Source organism: Trematomus bernacchii, unplaced genomic scaffold (assembly GCF_902827165.1).
Source record: "Trematomus bernacchii unplaced genomic scaffold, fTreBer1.1, whole genome shotgun sequence".
NCBI classification, from domain to species: Eukaryota; Metazoa; Chordata; class Actinopteri; order Perciformes; family Nototheniidae; genus Trematomus; species Trematomus bernacchii.
In genome coordinates, this window is record NW_022987593.1 from 9978912 (window position 1) to 9996195 (window position 17284).

Below are 17284 nucleotides of genomic sequence, written 5' to 3' on the forward strand. Positions count from 1 at the left end.
ATTGTTTTAACAGATTATGTTTGAATCGTACATAATTAAAATAAACATAATTTACATAAGGGTTATAGCTTACTAGAACAGAAATACAAACATTTATAAAATGCAATTCTATAGAGTGATCAAGGCTTTGATACATAAATCCCTTTTCCATGGTGGTTTGTTTTATTCGGGCTGGTGTAAAAGAAAGACCGAAAAATGTATCTGCAGGCATAAATGCTTCATGATATGGCATTAGTTTAGGATCACTTCCATATTGTGTTGTTGTACAAGCTGAGTAATTTAAGAACAGAGTTTAGTTCCAAGATGAAATTATTATAACTAGGAAGGGATTAAGAAAAGTTGTTTGTGAATTAAAAAGTAGACCAAGTTTTTGCGTCAGCGGATAGGCCTATATCACACACTCAAAGTAAATGTTACATTGATTCTATGTCATGTTTGCTAACTTTAACAGAAGGACAATTAGCAGCTATTTAATATTTTGTATAATTTGTTATTTATTTTAAAGAGTGCATTCAATAGTTTTTAGATGAAGATAAAGATACAAAATGTAAAATACATATCAACCCATGCATTTTGTTGGTGAACTATGTTAACGTACAAATATTGACCAGGAAAATATAAAAAATATTACAAAATGGTATTATTACTTTACTGACGTTGCAACGTTGCAACACTTAGTCATAATCATGATTGGCTTATCGGGGGTCATGTGACAGCGTCAAACCCGGAAGCGATATGCTACGGCAGGTAAACTGCAACCTGATAGTTGTCTAGCTAGGCAGTGGAATGAAAACAACCAGAATTGAAACTTAAAATGCCATCAAGACTGTTTTTTGCGGAATAAATCAGCTTAAATTAAACCAATGTGCCGGGGAAACGCTTGTTTCTGACGTCTAGTGGACAATGCGTTACCACATGTTGTTTTTTCTGTTGGGTTTATTGTATTGTGGAAGTCTACCATGGGTGTCTGCCTGCCAACAAGAGCCAGAGACCCCAGACTGGAGGATGACTCTGAAAACTATCCGCAACGGAATACACAAGATTGACACGTACCTGAACGCAGCACTGGACTTGTTTGGTGGCGATGACGGGCTGTGTCATTATAAGTGTAATGATGGTAAGCCACCTTCTTTTAAATCTTTCTTCCTCATTGTGAACAATTCATTTGTCAAACATAACATTATCAGTGGCTGTAGTTCATTTAAGAAGGCCAGGACTCTTGTATCCCACTTCCTGGCTCTCTGGCACATCTAAAAAGGATGGTATTCATACCTGTGCTTTTCTCTGCTATTTAAAGTGAATAAACCAATATCAGACAACAATAAAAAGGGAGGCAAACTTAATCAATGTTGAGTTTATACAACACTTCAGAGCTACAAGATGTACAGTATCACTCCTTTAGCTGCACAGTAGGCCATTAAATCATGTTGTACTGATGTGGTTATCTGTGTCAGTAAGATAACTGACTGGCAGAACAAGAAACATCTTCACCTTTGCTCCCAGGTTACACGCCTGCACCTCGTCCTGGTTACAAGAAACCACCTCCCAACGGATGTGGCTCCCCGCTGTTTGGATTTCAGGTAGTCTCACATTATTACATTGAGTTTCCCAGATTTGTAAAGGGAGGTCCTTTCACTTCTTGGAAAAGCAAAACTGGTTATATAATGTGATTCCTAATGTACACAGCAACTCAAACTGCATATTCTTGTCGAGTGAATGTAGCCTAACATTAAAGTGTTTTACCTTTCTACCATGGCCCTGGCTGATGAGTAACACAACAGTGTATGTTATAATAAAACATTTGTCATAATTCCATAAATTGTAAACCTAAAACTAAATAATGTTTATACTTCAAGATGTACTAATTATTTGTATATGTGGAGCACAACACTTTAATAACAACATTTTAAAGGGTCGTCATCAAAAATATGAATTGATGTTATAAATATGTTTGTATCAACCAATATGTTATCAGAATTCAAACTCTCAAATATTGATATCGGTATTGGGCTAAAAAAATACAGCATTAGCCTGGCTACGCTAAAAATAATACTGAGAGATACCGTGTCACACAGAACGATTTTAAAAGCAATGTATTTATATGTTTCGTGCCTGCACCAAATAATAACAAATTAGAAGGAAAAAAAGATTTAAAAAATACAGATTTCAGTATTCTGAGCCCCATTTATTTTCCTCACGGACGGCAAAAAAGTCAGACATTATACAATTTAAAATAAAAACAATAATCATGGCTTGATATTGAGTAAGAAAATGTTTTTATGAACCACACAGCTTCCGGTCTTCCAAGACCCGACCGGACAAAAAGACGTGGTGCAGGCACGAAACATACTACCAATAGAAATACATTGCTTTTAAAATCGTTCTGTGTGACACGGAAAATCATGTTGGTGAACACGATTCAATAGATTACATTTATTTCGTGACTATAACACGAAATGCTGTGAGACTGGGTTGCTTTTACACAATCAATCAATGAACAGAATTGAGTCTCTTTGTAAATGTGTTATGTTTTATTTCCAGGAAACCTCCTTGGACAAGTGTATCTTGGCTTTTGTCTTTGCTGAAACTACATTTGATGTCATTTCCCTGAACCATTATCACACTTTTTGAATTTGCAGAAAATCACGTCTCCTACAGAGACAGTATAATTGTCATTTCCTCCTAAAATACATATTAAAGAGTTACAAACATGTTTTTTTCAGTTTGACATAGGCATTCCGTCTATGACCAAATGCTGTAACAAACATGACCGCTGCTACGACACCTGCGGCCTTGAGAAGCACGACTGCGACGAGCAGTTCCAGGACTGTCTGGAGAACATCTGCAGGAATGTGCAAAGGACTCTGGGATTGGCTCAGAGTGTCCAAGGTTAGAGGCTGAGCCCATCGGGGCTTTTCATTATACTTACTTATGCTTCCCCCATTCTCCTCCTGTGACCTGGAAATCTTTGGCTAAATTCCATTTAGCTGCTTATGTTTCAGGGTCATTGTATTGTGAACGTTTGCTCAAGTGTTATGGCTTACTGGGAAACTCTAATAGACCAGTGCCATCATTCAATTTTTTTCAATTAAGTATAACCTGTCATTTTTAAAATGTCTGATTTGAAAGAGGTTTATATGTTGTACTTTGTGCACTGTAACCTCACTTGAGATGGCTGTATTGAGTCAGGAGGAGTCACTGTTAGATAGCCGGGCCAGTTTTTAAACAACATTTAAGGAAAGAAGCTATGCTCACAGGTTAACATTAGTTTCATTTTACATTAAACTACAAATACATTTCTGCTTCAGTTCAAGGATAGAAAGGGATGTGACAGTGCTTGTGCAAATGTGTAAGCAACTGTAAAACACATAATGACCAGCAGGGGGCGAAATAGAGCTACTTTTAAAACATTTAATTTGTATACTGTGATAACTCTATTTGTCTCTCGACGACGCTACTGTGATTGTGGATTTTGTTGTGAGCTATTTTAATCACGTACTTAAAACTAAAGTTACGAATAACTGCAGTTTTAATCTACTACAAAATCTGTATTAGCCCAATAATTCCTTAGTAAGAGCACACTAAAATGTGTTTTACTCCCTTACAACATGGTATCAGGTACTTGTGTTCACCCTTTTGTGTAGCTCATGTTCTGTTTTTTCTGCCCCACTCTCAGCCTGTGAGTCAGCGGTGACTCTGCTGTTTGACGCTGTTATGCACCTGGGATGTAAGCCATACCTGGACAGCCAGAGGGACTCCTGTGTGTGTCAGTACGAAGTGAAGAAGGAGCTGTGACACTGGATCAACACTGTGGAAAGCACAACACTGACAGAAGGAAGCCAGCAATACACTTTTATCTAAGATTTTCTCAGGGAGAGAGTTTCTATTGCCTGCACGGACTTGTGTCCATTACCTCCTTTTATAGATGTTTTGAATTGTAGACTATTAGACAAAGTGAAGTGGACAGTTAATATCCTTCCTATTAAGTTAATTATTTATGTTTTGCTAATTCTGTATAATGTGTTTATCCTGTGATAGACTGGAAACACTCTATTTTGTGGGTTTATAAATCAAAATAACTCTTGAAGAAGTTTTGTGTTAAAACCAAATTATGTTTTCTCGCACTGATTATGGGTAAAAGAAAGACTGTCAATGCAACTTTTAAACTCTACACAACAACTAAACTAACTACAATAACTGTCTCAGACTTTTGTTTTTATTTGCCCCTTAATGCAATGCAAACACAACATTCATTTTGATCCCAACTACACACCTGTAAATTAAAAATCTGGTCCCGTTTCAGAAGCACTTTATGACATTCACACTCAAAAGGTGAAAACAAACCAGCGTTGTTTTTGCTTCTTTTTAAAAAAAAACTAATGTGCCGGGAAATGCTGTTTTTCTTTTTTAAACTAATGTGCCGGGAAATGTTTTACTCTGTAAGTGGAGGATGCAAAATCCCAGCTACACCTAAAAACATTTGTTGGGCTTGTTCTTTTTGGGTGTCTCCAATGTGTGTCTACCAATAAACAAGAAAAATAAGTTCCAGACTGGAAGAAAACTATCCGTCAGGGGAATACACAATGTTATGCTCCTGTATGTAGCACTTGACTTGTATGGTGAAGGATCGATGATGGATTGTGTCATTATATGTGTAGTAATATTAAGTAAGCTTCTTTTCATCTTAATCTCAAGGTAAATAACTGTTTGTATATTATTCGGGGGCTGTGTTTTAAGACTTGTATCATTAATAATGGCTTACTGGCGCACATCAAAATAGCTTAATAAATTCATTCCTCTATGTGTTAAACTATGGACAAACATAATGAATGTTGAGTTTATGAAACACCTGATGGCAAGAAGATATACAGTGTCACCCTTTAACCCAAATGCATCAATGGTGCACTAAAAATAAAAAATATTGTTCAGTATAGCATTCAAAATCACTGTTATGTTGAATATACACTTCAATAAAAACTGGACATTATAATATTACTATTTTTTTAAGATTGTGTGCTATTATTAAATGTTCTTGATAATTTGATATAACTTTAAAAAAGCAAAAGGGAAAGAAACAGGGTAAAGTTTTTAATTGTTTTTATCAGTGAAGTCAAAGTAGGCTACAGTCAGCTCAATTTTATGACATTAATCTTTAACTCAAACCTTTTCATCTTTACTGTCATGTTGACCCATGTCCTGTTATCTTGAAACTGAAAGTGTGCTTTTTTTGGGGAGGAAAAGTGAAAACTCAAGCAGATGAGACAGCCCAGCCATGTGTTTTTGGTACACCTAGCTAAAATGAATATAGTCTTTTTACAAAGGGCAGGCACTAACATAAATACTCATCCATCAATAATATCCATTGTTACGGGTGTTTTGCGGAGGTGCTGTATGTGTTGGGCTGTTTGGTTGTATTTTTATACTTGCAGGTGTTTCTTATATTTTGTCCACCCAAATTATTAATGAGTGATGTTGCAGTTAGTATAAGAAACACTGCTCAATGTATAGCAAGGAATTCTTGTATCATACTCTAAGTGGAGGATGCAAAATCCCAGCTACATCTAAAAACATTTGTTGGGTTTGTTCTTTTTGGGTGTCTCCAATGTGTGTCTGCCAATAAACAAGAAACAGAAAATCCAGACTGGAAGAAAACTATCCGTAAAGGGAATACACAATGTTATGCTCCTGTATGTAGCACTTGACTTGTATGGTGATGGATCGATGATGGATTGTGTCATTATATGTGTAGTAATATTAAGTCAGCTTCTTTTCGTTTGTACATTCTTCGGGGGCTGTGTTTTAAGACTTGTATCATTAATAATGGCTTACTGGCACACATCAAAATCAATAGCTTAATAATTCATTCCTCTATGTGTTAAACTATGGACAAACATAATGAATGTTGAGTTTATGAAACACCTGGTGGCAAGAAGATATACAGTGTCACCCTTTGAGCTTACCATTAGGCCATTATATTGTGCTGATGTTATCTCTGAGAGCAAAATGAGTGTGACAGAACAAGAAACATCTTCACCTTTGCTCCTCTCAGATTGTACAGCCCAGAGTATTGTAAGCTCTTTTTCAAAATGTACCACTAAGTGCAAATGACGGTAACAACGTTTTATAAGCAAATATATTTTATAGGATCATTATCAGAATATTAATAAAAAATCAAATATTAATATGAAAACAAAGCAGAGATTTATAATACTTTTTCATAATTTGATTGCATATGTTCTTTTCTTTGAAACCAGCAGAGGGCATGGTGGAGAGAACTTATAACACTATACATTTGGATATTGTAACACACGTTTATATTACTTTATTCTTTAAAATGTACTCGCAACAATAATTAGTTTCTTGTCAAATTTAAGTTAAATTTGAATATTTGAAAATGTCCCAAGTTTTACATTTGGGAATAGATATTTAGATTCTGATCCAACCTGTCCTGCCACCTGACTGCTGTGATACTGCTGTGATACTGCTCACTGCTGTGATGCTGCTGTGATACTGCTGTGATACTGCTGTGATGCTGCTGTGATACTGCTGTGACACTGCTCGAGGCATTTTTTATGATTTTCTTAGAAAAAAAAGTAGGCCTACCTGTTTGGAACAAGCTCACCTTTTGTGTATAACCTCATCAGAATCAGAATACCTTTATTAGGCCCACACAGGGGCGGACTGGCCATTGGGAATACCGGGAGTTTTCCCGGTGGGCCGGTACCGAAGTGGGCCGGTCGGACAATTCACTAACTAACTAACTCACTTATTTTTCTTTCAGGTGTAACATCTACCAATGGTTGTACATGACATATACCTCCTCCACCTCTTTGCTGTCCTACTAGTCAACCCTTCTGATCAGAGCCTTTCCTAAATAGTGGTAAGTTGTTTTACAGTTCAGTGTACGTTAATTTAGCAACTTAATGCTTTACTGCTGTTGAATAAACCCTATATATATATATACATCCATCAGCAATCAATAAAACAAATCATCCAACACAAAATAGAAGAAATCTGGACCTATTCTATTTCTTTTTATACAACAGCATGTATTGGGACTGCTCATTGATGTCATCAAAAGCCATTGAGTCTACCTTTTGTAGTCGGCCTCTCAGAATGTTTATAATTTCTTTGTCTCTTAACATTCCTATAATAATTTGTTTTTTTATTGTTGATATTGTTTTGTTCTTTATTTTTGTTGTGAGAATCACTTTGCAATTGTGTAAGTGCTATATAAATAGTTATACTAATATTATTGTTGTTACCATCATTACTATTATTAATACTGTTTTCTTTGTTTTCTTTATTCATCGCTGCAGAAAGGATCATGCCAGCCCACATCAAACACCTGATCAAGAACTTGTGAATCTTCAGGCAGAAAAGATGAAAACACCTGTTCAAAGTTCCAGTTTCCTGTACATCGAACCATGCCTGTCCTCTGTTCCACATGTCTTCAGTCAGTTCTGGACCCCATGACTCGGGACACTAGTTCTACCAAGGCTCATTAGAGGTAAGCAGTGGTAGGAGAGTGGAGTTATCTTTGTATTTAGGCTGCAAGTCGACAAGAATAGATTCCAAATCGCTTAAAAAATAGTTCAGACAAGAGGCACCATGTGTTACGCAGGTGTGGCGCTGATATAGTCTATATAATATGCGGTTGAACTTTAAAATTAAATTATTTCCGGTGCAGAGACAAACACTCGAGGTGGATGTATAAAGTACATACTGGTGTTAATAAAATATAGCGTGTATCCCTCAATTTATCGACAATAAGAATGACAATACATACTTCCGGGTGTAAAGTAATATATCTATCATACTGTAGATCCTACACATCCACTGGAGGTAGATTCTGAAAGTAAAATATACACTTCTCACTAGAAATGTAATCATAAAGCATTATTATGGCCAAACAATCCTACAATTTAGGATTTTCCACTGAAAAAAGTGTTGGATTCAAGATTCAAAGGTTTTATTCTCATATGCTCAGCAGCTACAGTGTAGAAATGTCAATGAAATTCTTCTGACCTGAGCTCCTCCAACAATGCAACATATATAATAAAATACAAAAATACAAAATAAAAAGTAGTGCAAAAAGTTTATATGCATGTAATATAAGAGAATATGATATTTACAAGAACAGAATATGAAATTAAATAATGTAAATTAAGAAAAAAATTAAATACGGTGTATTGCGTGGATAATAGACCCAATCACAGTGAATGTTCAAAACTAAATTTGATACATTTTTCTTTTTCATCTCACAGTGCACATATTTAAAGGGGACCTATCATGCAAAATGCACTTTTGTACGTCTTTTATACATGAATATGTGTCCCCGGTGTTCCAGGGAACTCACCAAGTGTCAGAAAACACAACCCTCTCTATTTTCCTCCATACCCAAATCTCTAAAAATAGGGGCTGCAACGGATCTGATAAAAACTGATCCAGATTTGAACACTGTCCTGACGTCAGGACAGTGGCGCTACGGCTATTGGGCCAACTCCACCAATCAGGAGGAGACAGCCACGGCCATTGCCGTTCGAAAGCGCTGGAGACGTTGTAGTACATATGCCAGGCCTGTAGATGGTGCTGTTCTCACAGAATCTGCCCTTGCAAAAACAGAGCTAAAAAATGTCAAATTGAGCAAAATGAGACATGGCTAAAATGCATTATCTGTTTGGTATTTTGAAAAAAAAAAAGTATAAATATGCCTTATATAGGTATGGTCCTACACTATATTATTCAAATATAGCATGATAGGTCCACTTTATTAAGTAATCATAACACAAAGCTAAAAGTTCATCTGTTTTTCCTTTCTCTTTTCAAGAGTGCTTCAGAGGATGGCTGAATTCACAAAACGTGGAGAAGACCGAGAGGGAGAAGTTGGCCGGTTACTACATTTCACAAAAAATACAGGACCTTGTGAAAAGCGGAAAGAAACAGTTGAAGGAAACTGCTTAAAAATATGATGTAATGGGTGTTTTGAAAATGTTTTCAAATGTGTGTTAATGTTCATTGTGTGTTATAAATTATGTTCCTGCTTCTAATCATTTGATGTATGAGTATTTATTTACAGACAATACATTCTATACATTCTGGTACCTTTCTGGTAAGGTAGGTGCTCTGATCTGAAATGATAGATGTTCATTGAGCTACTGCAATTGGGTGAGAGTGTTTCATCATCATATATGACCAGTTTAACCATCAAGTAATCCCAGCTAAAGTGCTACTCAAGATCATACCAGTCTGACCAGCTAATGGTGACCAGCTAGCACACTGTGACCACCAGCTTTTACCAGCTAAACCAGCTATCCCGACCAGCTAATGGTGACCAGCTAGACCACTGTGACCAAACCAGCTATCCTGACCAGCTAGACCACTGTGACCACCAGCTTTTACCAGCTATCCCTACCAGCTAATGGTGTAGACCACTGTGACCAAACCAGCTATCCTGACCAGCTAAAGTGTCCAAAACCCCTCTAAACCAGCAAACTAATCCAGCCTAATATTGACCAGCCAGACCAGCCTTGTTGGTCTAAGCTGTTTTTTTCAGCAGGGTACCTGGACAGCCAGAGGGAGTCTTGTAGATGTCAGTATGAAACGAGGAAGGAACTGTGACACAGGATCAATACTGTGGAATAGACTGATTCAAAAGCAAAGCACTGGCAAAAGGATGCCAGCAATACACTTTTCTCTCATGAGTTTATCTTAGCTTGCACTGACGCTTATGTGCTGTGTGAAAATACCTAGTGGATAATTGATGTATTTCATATGCAGTTAATGCATATTTTGTTAATACTTGAACATGCTTTTCACATTATTTCTCTGGCTTTCAGGGTGCTTCCATCTACATCATCTAAAATTGTTTGGTTTATTTACTTTATTACATTAATGAAATATCTGGGAAATATCTCATGGGGCAAAAGTGAAGGCAAATGATGTAAGCTACAACACTGAAGAAAACATGTAGAGAAATGTATTGATGTGGGTTTCTTAGATATATTTGTGTCAACTGTAATCATATACATTTTAAGGGCGTTATTTAGTTTGTGTAAATTGTTCTTATACGAGAGGCACTTAAAGTGTATTCCAATTGGGTCTTTGAATGAGCTCCCATTGATCCATCATCCGAGAGAAAATTAAACCTATTCATCAAATCTTTAAAGAAAATAATGTGTGAGGATGTCTCTGAAGAAAGTCTGGATTAGATAATTAACTATACTAATCTTCGGCTGCGCCAGCCCTAATCTTACTTTCATTATTTAAGATGTATTAAATCCCTGTACTTAAGAATTTGATAAGCCGCTGGTGCAATGTGGCAAACACGGAAGTCCTGGCTGTTGACCTTTGACTGACAGCCGTAAAAGCCAATCGTGTTCTCCGCTTTTAGACATTCAGCCAATCAGATTCAGAGGGGGAGGAGCGACATCCTTGCTCATCAATGTAGCTTTGACGAAGCATATTCATTTTTCAGTGGTGTCAGTGGAGTGAAGACTACCTGTGAACATGTCAAACACGGCACAAGACGCAAGTGGAGGTAACCAATTTACATATATTTTTAAAAGTACAAGTAGCTATAAGTTGTGGACTTGTGCCTGAGTCATTAAAAAAGTTAGATAAGTACATACAATGACTTTTAATGTACGATGTAACTTTCAACAGTGAAGCTCTGTTTGACGTTACTGTGGTTTACTATGTTCTTACATTTGCCACACCTTTATTGTCAGTTTTCTCTACCTTCAGTCAGTCAGCAAGTTAGTACAACATGTGAGGCAGGTTGTTAATGTTTATTAAAACATTTAAATAATCGCTTTTTCTCTCACCTTCCCAGGAAGTGTTGCACAATGCAACCAAACAGCAACAGACAGGGCGGGTGAGTGTTTTACTATAAGTAACAAAGGCCTCCTATTTTTTAAATCTCTTGTGCTTTTATTACATTTTCTTGATACTTTGATACTTGGTAATAATTGTATATGACTTTAACAAAGCAACAGTAAAACAAACAGTGTATAGTTGTACGTTTTATTATCAGTGAAGCCAAAGTACAGTCAATTATTTTTTATGAGAATAATCATTAACTCAAATAAAGTTGAATAAAACAGCCCTGCAATGCTATCATGAACTCTATTCAGTTCAGGTTAAGTCTCGTTTACAAAGGGGCTGTTGGCTGTTGATTTGTATTGTTTAAGTGGCAGGTGTTTCTTATATTTTGTCCACCCAATTTAACCCAAATGCATCTATGATTGACATTGTTCAGTGTATAGCATTGAAAATCTCCGTTATGTTGAATATATATATATATATATACTCCAAAAAAAACACAATTTTAAAACTGAACATTATAATATTACAATTTTTTAACGACTGGTGCTATTATAACATGTTCTTGATAATTGTATACAACTTTAAAAAAGCAAAAGTGAAACAAAAAGATTAAAGTTGTACAGTGTTATTATCAGTAAAGCCAGACAACAGTCAGCTCAATTTTACGACATTAATCATAAACTGTCATTATTAATCTTTACTGTATTTGATTTTAACAGGATGTGGTTTTGGCATATCCTTTTTGGGGGGGGGGAAAGAGTGACAACTCCAGTAGACGAGACAGCCCAGCCATCATCATACTGTATATGTCTTTTTGGTAGACCTAGCTAAAATGACTATGGTCTTTTTACAAAAGCACTAAACCAAATACTCATCCATCAATAATATCGATTTTATGTTAGGGATGTTTTGCGGAGGTGCTGTATTTGTTGGGCTGTTGAGTTGTATTTTTATACTGGCAGGTGTTTCTTATACATTACATTGCATTATATTTTGTCTACCCAATTTATTAATGAATGACGTTGCACTTAGTATAAGAAACACTGCTCTGTGTATAGTATCCAAAATGACCGTGAAGTTCAAGCTACATTTCAATAACGCTTTTAAAAGAAAACTGAACATTATAATGGTAATTAAGGTATGACTTTATTGCAGAACTTGTATTAGATTGCAATGGTTTACTTGGTGTAACTAATAAACTACCTCTATGAAAGCAGATCTATGTATACTGATTCACTGAAGTCAGATAATGCCTTTACAAGTAAAAAAAACAGCTGCCTTTCGCTCACAAAGTCTAAGCTACATATCTGTAGGGTGGGTTATGGAGGTGGCACTCCATCTTTCTCCACCTGTCACTCAGCCATTGAAGGCAACGAGCACTCAAAGCTAATGGAACAATGGCTGCTTGACCCCACCCCGCAGCAGTGGAGCAATTCATGCACCTGTAGCTGTGCTGCGTGACAAAGAAGCCTGAACAGCTCAATCCTCCTCTGTATTTTTATAATTAGTAATTGTGATCTTTTTTTTAACAGGTTTTTATACATTATTTTTCAGTAAATATTTTTTTTAATCGTTGCATGCATAATTGACTGTCTTTTATTTAATAGCGTGCACGGAGAACCTAACAGAGACTGATGCCTTCATCCGAAGGTAAACTGTTTTATTTTTGTTTGTGTGGGTACACGCGGGATATTCACGCCTCCCCACTGTACTCCACCTAATGCTGTTTTCTCATTATGAAACAGCTCTTTGGCTTTGGATCCTGCAGAGGAATACAAGATGGACCACAAAAAACGAGGCCTTGCCCTGATCTTTAACCAGGAGCGCTTCTTCTGGCGCCTGGGGTTAAACGACAGGCATGGAACCAACGCTGATCGCTACAACCTGGAGAGAAGGTATCACGTGACAGCCGGCTGCTGGAGAGGGAACACTGTATTCTGCAACTGCTTTAAAAAAAACATGTCTGTACTTGTTCTGCAACTTATGAGACTTTTCTTCATCTCTCTTCAAGACTGAACGATCTGAACTTCGAAGTGAGGGCTTATGATAACTACAAACAAGTGGAAGTCTACGATAAGATCAGTGAAGGTAAGACATGCATGATCACCTATGACACACAAATTATTAAATGTGTATACAGGCAGCAGCACAGTATCATTACTGACATTTCATTTCTTATGAGCTTCCTTGTTGTCCTTTATATGCAAAGTTAGGACCAAACATGGGCGTCTTTTACTTGTTCATTGATGATTTGAACACATATCTGATGTCTCACCAGCCGCTGAGGAAAACCATTCAGACGTAGACTGCTTTTTGCTTGTCTTCCTGAGCCATGGTGAAAATGATCACGTTTACACCCACGACGGAAAGATCAGCATTCAGGATATCACCGCCATGTTCAAAGGAGACAAGTGCAAGAGCCTCGTGGGAAAGCCAAAGGTTTTCATACTACAGGTACGTGCAAACACAACACAGTCAGATCCATCTGAAAATGACAGTTAAAAATGCATTGAAGGTTAACGTGGCTGTGTCTGTCACTAGGCGTGCCGTGGAGATAAGCATGACGATCCAGTGACTGCCTGTGACGCAGTGGACAGCGAGCTGAAGACTAACGAGGTGGTGGTAGACGCCAGCGCCGTGCACACACTGCCTGCCGGGGCAGATTTCATCATGTGCTACTCCGTGGCTGAAGGTGAGGGATGTTTTTTGAAACTCTTAATCTGCTCTTGTCTCAACGTGATGGGTACATTCACATTAAGCATTCAAATTTCTTGAGAATTGTCTTGCCACATACCAAAGCAGAAGTGAAACAAGAAGTTGTAGACTACGTTGTAAATAAATCATATTTATTGTACGAGGCCAAAGTACAGTTGACTCAACACAACTGTACATCATCAGGATATTGGTTTCCCATGAATCCTGTCCTGCTTTGTCATGACTAACTTTCATTCAAACTTAAAAACTGTAGGTGTTGAACAGGAATTCTACTTGAGTGAATTATGTAAGACATTTATCCGGTGGCCCTGAGAGCTCATCAAACTGCAAAGTAACAAAACACATGCAAATAGATAAAACATTCTTATCAATTTCAAACACAAGGCCAGATTCGAGAAAAAAAAACGATTGAGGACACAAGAAAAAAACACAAACACACACTGCAAAAAAACATTGTTATATAATCTTAAATTAGTGAGGACATTTTTTATTATTTTACAATGTGATCATGATATTTTTGCAAATATCTGTTCTTAACTTAAAATAGGTCTTCTGCTCATTTAAGGTCTGCCAATATAAATCACCCTGAGATTTACACATGATTAATTTAAATGCTATGTGAGCTGGCTTTAGTTTCTTTCAAGGTTGTCACAACATATATTTCCTACTGTTCAATTATTTTAAAACAAGTAAAAAAGAGAAGCATTTTCAAATTGGTGAACGGGTTTTCTTTATTTGCTTGTTTGGCCATTTGCCATGCGTTGAGCTCTCAGGGCCACCGTACATTTAAGTCATTTTGAAAGTCCTTTCTGCTGTTCATCAATAACAATCCTGCCCTGTCCCCTTTTGTTTGTTAAGGATACTATTCCCACCGGGAGACCGTTAACGGCTCCTGGTATGTCCAGGATCTGTGTGAGCTGCTTCAAAGGTATGGGAACACCCTGGAGTTCACAGAGTTACTCACGCTGGTCAACAGGAAGGTGTCCATGAGGAGTGTTGGGAATTCTAACGACCGGAATGCCATCGGGAAGAAGCAAGTACCCTGCTTTGCTTCAATGCTCACCAAGAAACTCTACTTCCGATCGAAACAGTAACAGTGTCAGACCTCAGTCTTACAATTAGCTGATCTTATTTTAATACCTGGACAAATTCTGGGAGATTTTAATGATTTTTTCTGTAATCCTCCACTGTGCTTTGCTCATGAACACTATAATCACACATGCATTGAACAATGAGATGCTTTATAGTGAAATTAGTTAAAATAACAGGAACACCTTGAATAACATGCACTGAACACGTATGCCTTTTCCAGCCTCAGGCCATCACTACACTCTCAAAACAACCTGACACGTGAAATTGTTTTCTTCTTGAGGAACCACCTTAGTTGGCAGGACCTGTATCTGTTGTCAGAAGGGAAGAAATCATGTGACAGTATCTGGTGTACTGGTTTATCTGGTCCCATCTGCATCCTATCACTAATCTGGTTTCCGGTGTGAATGTAAACACAGTTGATATTATAATGCTATCTAACACAACAGCCCTGCAGGTCGCAAACGCTTATTACCCAGAGTACTATTATCACAATCAATCAGATTATTGAGTAGTTGATGCTTTATCGTTAGACCTTCATTCATATTTAAACATATTTGAAAATATCTACCAAATATTTGATAACCACTTTGGCCCCAGGAGTCCAGCATGAAGATGATTTCATATTCAATAACAACTTATGATACCATTTGTTTTTAACAGAATATAGACCATGATGAATTTTCTTGTTGTATTGGATGTGTTATGTTTTTAAGGTGTTCCCGTTTTTATTTTCCAACCACTGTAGATCCATACACATTTTGCACTCTCAAGATTATGGACCACATTCTCTGTTAGCTAGCTTTCTTACACTTCACATGTTTGCTTTCTTGTTTAAACTACTGTGGTACTACACAAATGTTGCCTTATCCAGCCGCTGACTTTGAAGTTTTAAAAGGGGGCATATCATGAAAGACTCACATTTTCAATCCTTGTGCACAGACATGGTGTCTGGAGTGCCTGTCAACACACAAACTGTGACATAAGACAACCCAGTCACTTTTTTTGTGGGCTGCTTACATCAGAAATCATGGGATTCAACAAGCCATTCAGATTTAGCTTCCCTTTCTTTGTCAGATGGAGACTCATTCGAATATACCACATCCCGATTGAATACCTCCACAAACAGCTGGAGAACTACCATTGTGGTTTACCACATTTTTCAGAGCAGGCATTTTCAGGGGGCTTTAAAAAAAATGTGCTAACACAACATCAGACAGGTACATTTAGAGAGACTATGACAACATTTCAATTCCCAGAAAATGAGCATATTATGTCCCCTTAAACAAGGCGAGAGGACAGTGCAAGTTGACTTTTCCGGATGCCTTGACCGCTTCCTTAGACTCAGAGGAAGCTGGAAATGTCAGATGAGTTTTCTTGAAGTCAGTGGCAATGATGTCTACAAACCAGAAAAACACTGTACTTTCCAACTTACTGTATCTTGCGAGGCAGGTGGCATGACGAGCAGGTCACTAATAATGTTTACCACTTCATTACCTCTCTGTAACCACCAGCTACCAAGTGATATCTCTCATATCCAGCCACCACATAAACATGCTGTTTGTCTTTGAGCTCGCTCCATCAAAAAGGGAATTCATGTTTGTGCTGTTCTTTGTGTTGTAGCAGTTTACAGTACGACATTTAATAATGCGACAAATACCTGTGTGGAAAGTACCTCAGGGAGGAGGCTGTACTATGGACCTGAAACACTTCCAAATGTGTCACACTATCTATGACTCAGGAAAAACAAAGACACCACCCAAGAGATCTATGATCTCAATGGGACCAATCTGGTTAAATAAAGGTTTGAGACCAGCATACTGTGATCTGTGATCTTTTGTCTTACTGTTGTGACTTTGTTTAATAAAATCCGTGTGACAATCCAGTTACTGTTTTGCTCTGCGTTGAGTGATTGTTTTGTATAAATGTCATTTTTGTACCTTCCCCTATGAGAATTCAGGGTAATTATTCAGTGTTGTGTTCAAAAGCGGTTACCGTTCATGGTGTTCGCGGGTCAATGTTGACCCATGATTTATCTCAGTCCAAAACACACAAAAAAAAAATGACTATCATCCAATATTGTTTTAACTACATCATAACTAACTTATAATGCATTCATAACCATACAATCCTGTTGTAATTGAATGTCTAAACACTTGAACCTGAACTCACACATGCACGTGTGCAATATGTGGTGTAATGTGTTTTGGGCCATAACTGTACATATTCTTTGAGAAATGTCGAGTTCCCGTGGGGAGGGGGGCAGAGGGAGGGGAGACCAGGTGCATGTTGTGAAAGATTGTTACAGTTGATGAAGGGGGTGGGGCTGGGGTGTCTAAAGTCAAAGATGAATCTTGATTGGGCCAAATGTGACCTTGAGTCACCCAAAACCATTCTGCTGGGTCTCCCCAGACCCGAACACCAAATGATACACTTTATACACTTTTAGAGAGCTTTAGACTTGGCAAAAATGGTCAAAATCTGTTTTGTAGTGTTTATAAAGCTGTTGTGGAGGATATCATGAAGCCTTGTTCCGACACAAAAAACTAGAGCGTAGTTATTATATAATTTTGACTTGAAACGGGTCACGGGAGACCCGAACACAACATAAGGGTTAAGTACAACCTTTCCACAATAAGACATAAGGAAGACG

The 17284-nt window shown here is 37.4% G+C and overlaps 2 protein-coding genes across 2 annotated transcripts; both read left to right on the top strand.

Annotated features, from left to right (window-relative positions):
• Window positions 1-723: 723 nt before the first annotated feature.
• Window positions 724-4205, top strand: pla2g12a (phospholipase A2, group XIIA). Its single transcript, XM_034129270.1, has 4 exons — window positions 724-1117; window positions 1504-1580; window positions 2724-2889; window positions 3677-4205. Exons 1-4 carry the CDS (start codon window positions 904-906, stop codon window positions 3793-3795), a joined length of 576 nt encoding a protein of 191 aa, XP_033985161.1. The 5' UTR covers window positions 724-903; the 3' UTR covers window positions 3796-4205.
• Window positions 4206-10459: 6254 nt separating this feature from the next.
• Window positions 10460-16520, top strand: LOC117481551 (caspase-6-like). Its single transcript, XM_034129271.1, has 8 exons — window positions 10460-10540; window positions 10835-10876; window positions 12435-12477; window positions 12573-12722; window positions 12839-12915; window positions 13106-13281; window positions 13369-13519; window positions 14401-16520. Exons 1-8 carry the CDS (start codon window positions 10510-10512, stop codon window positions 14634-14636), a joined length of 906 nt encoding a protein of 301 aa, XP_033985162.1. The 5' UTR covers window positions 10460-10509; the 3' UTR covers window positions 14637-16520.
• The last annotated feature ends 764 nt before the right edge of the window (window positions 16521-17284 follow it).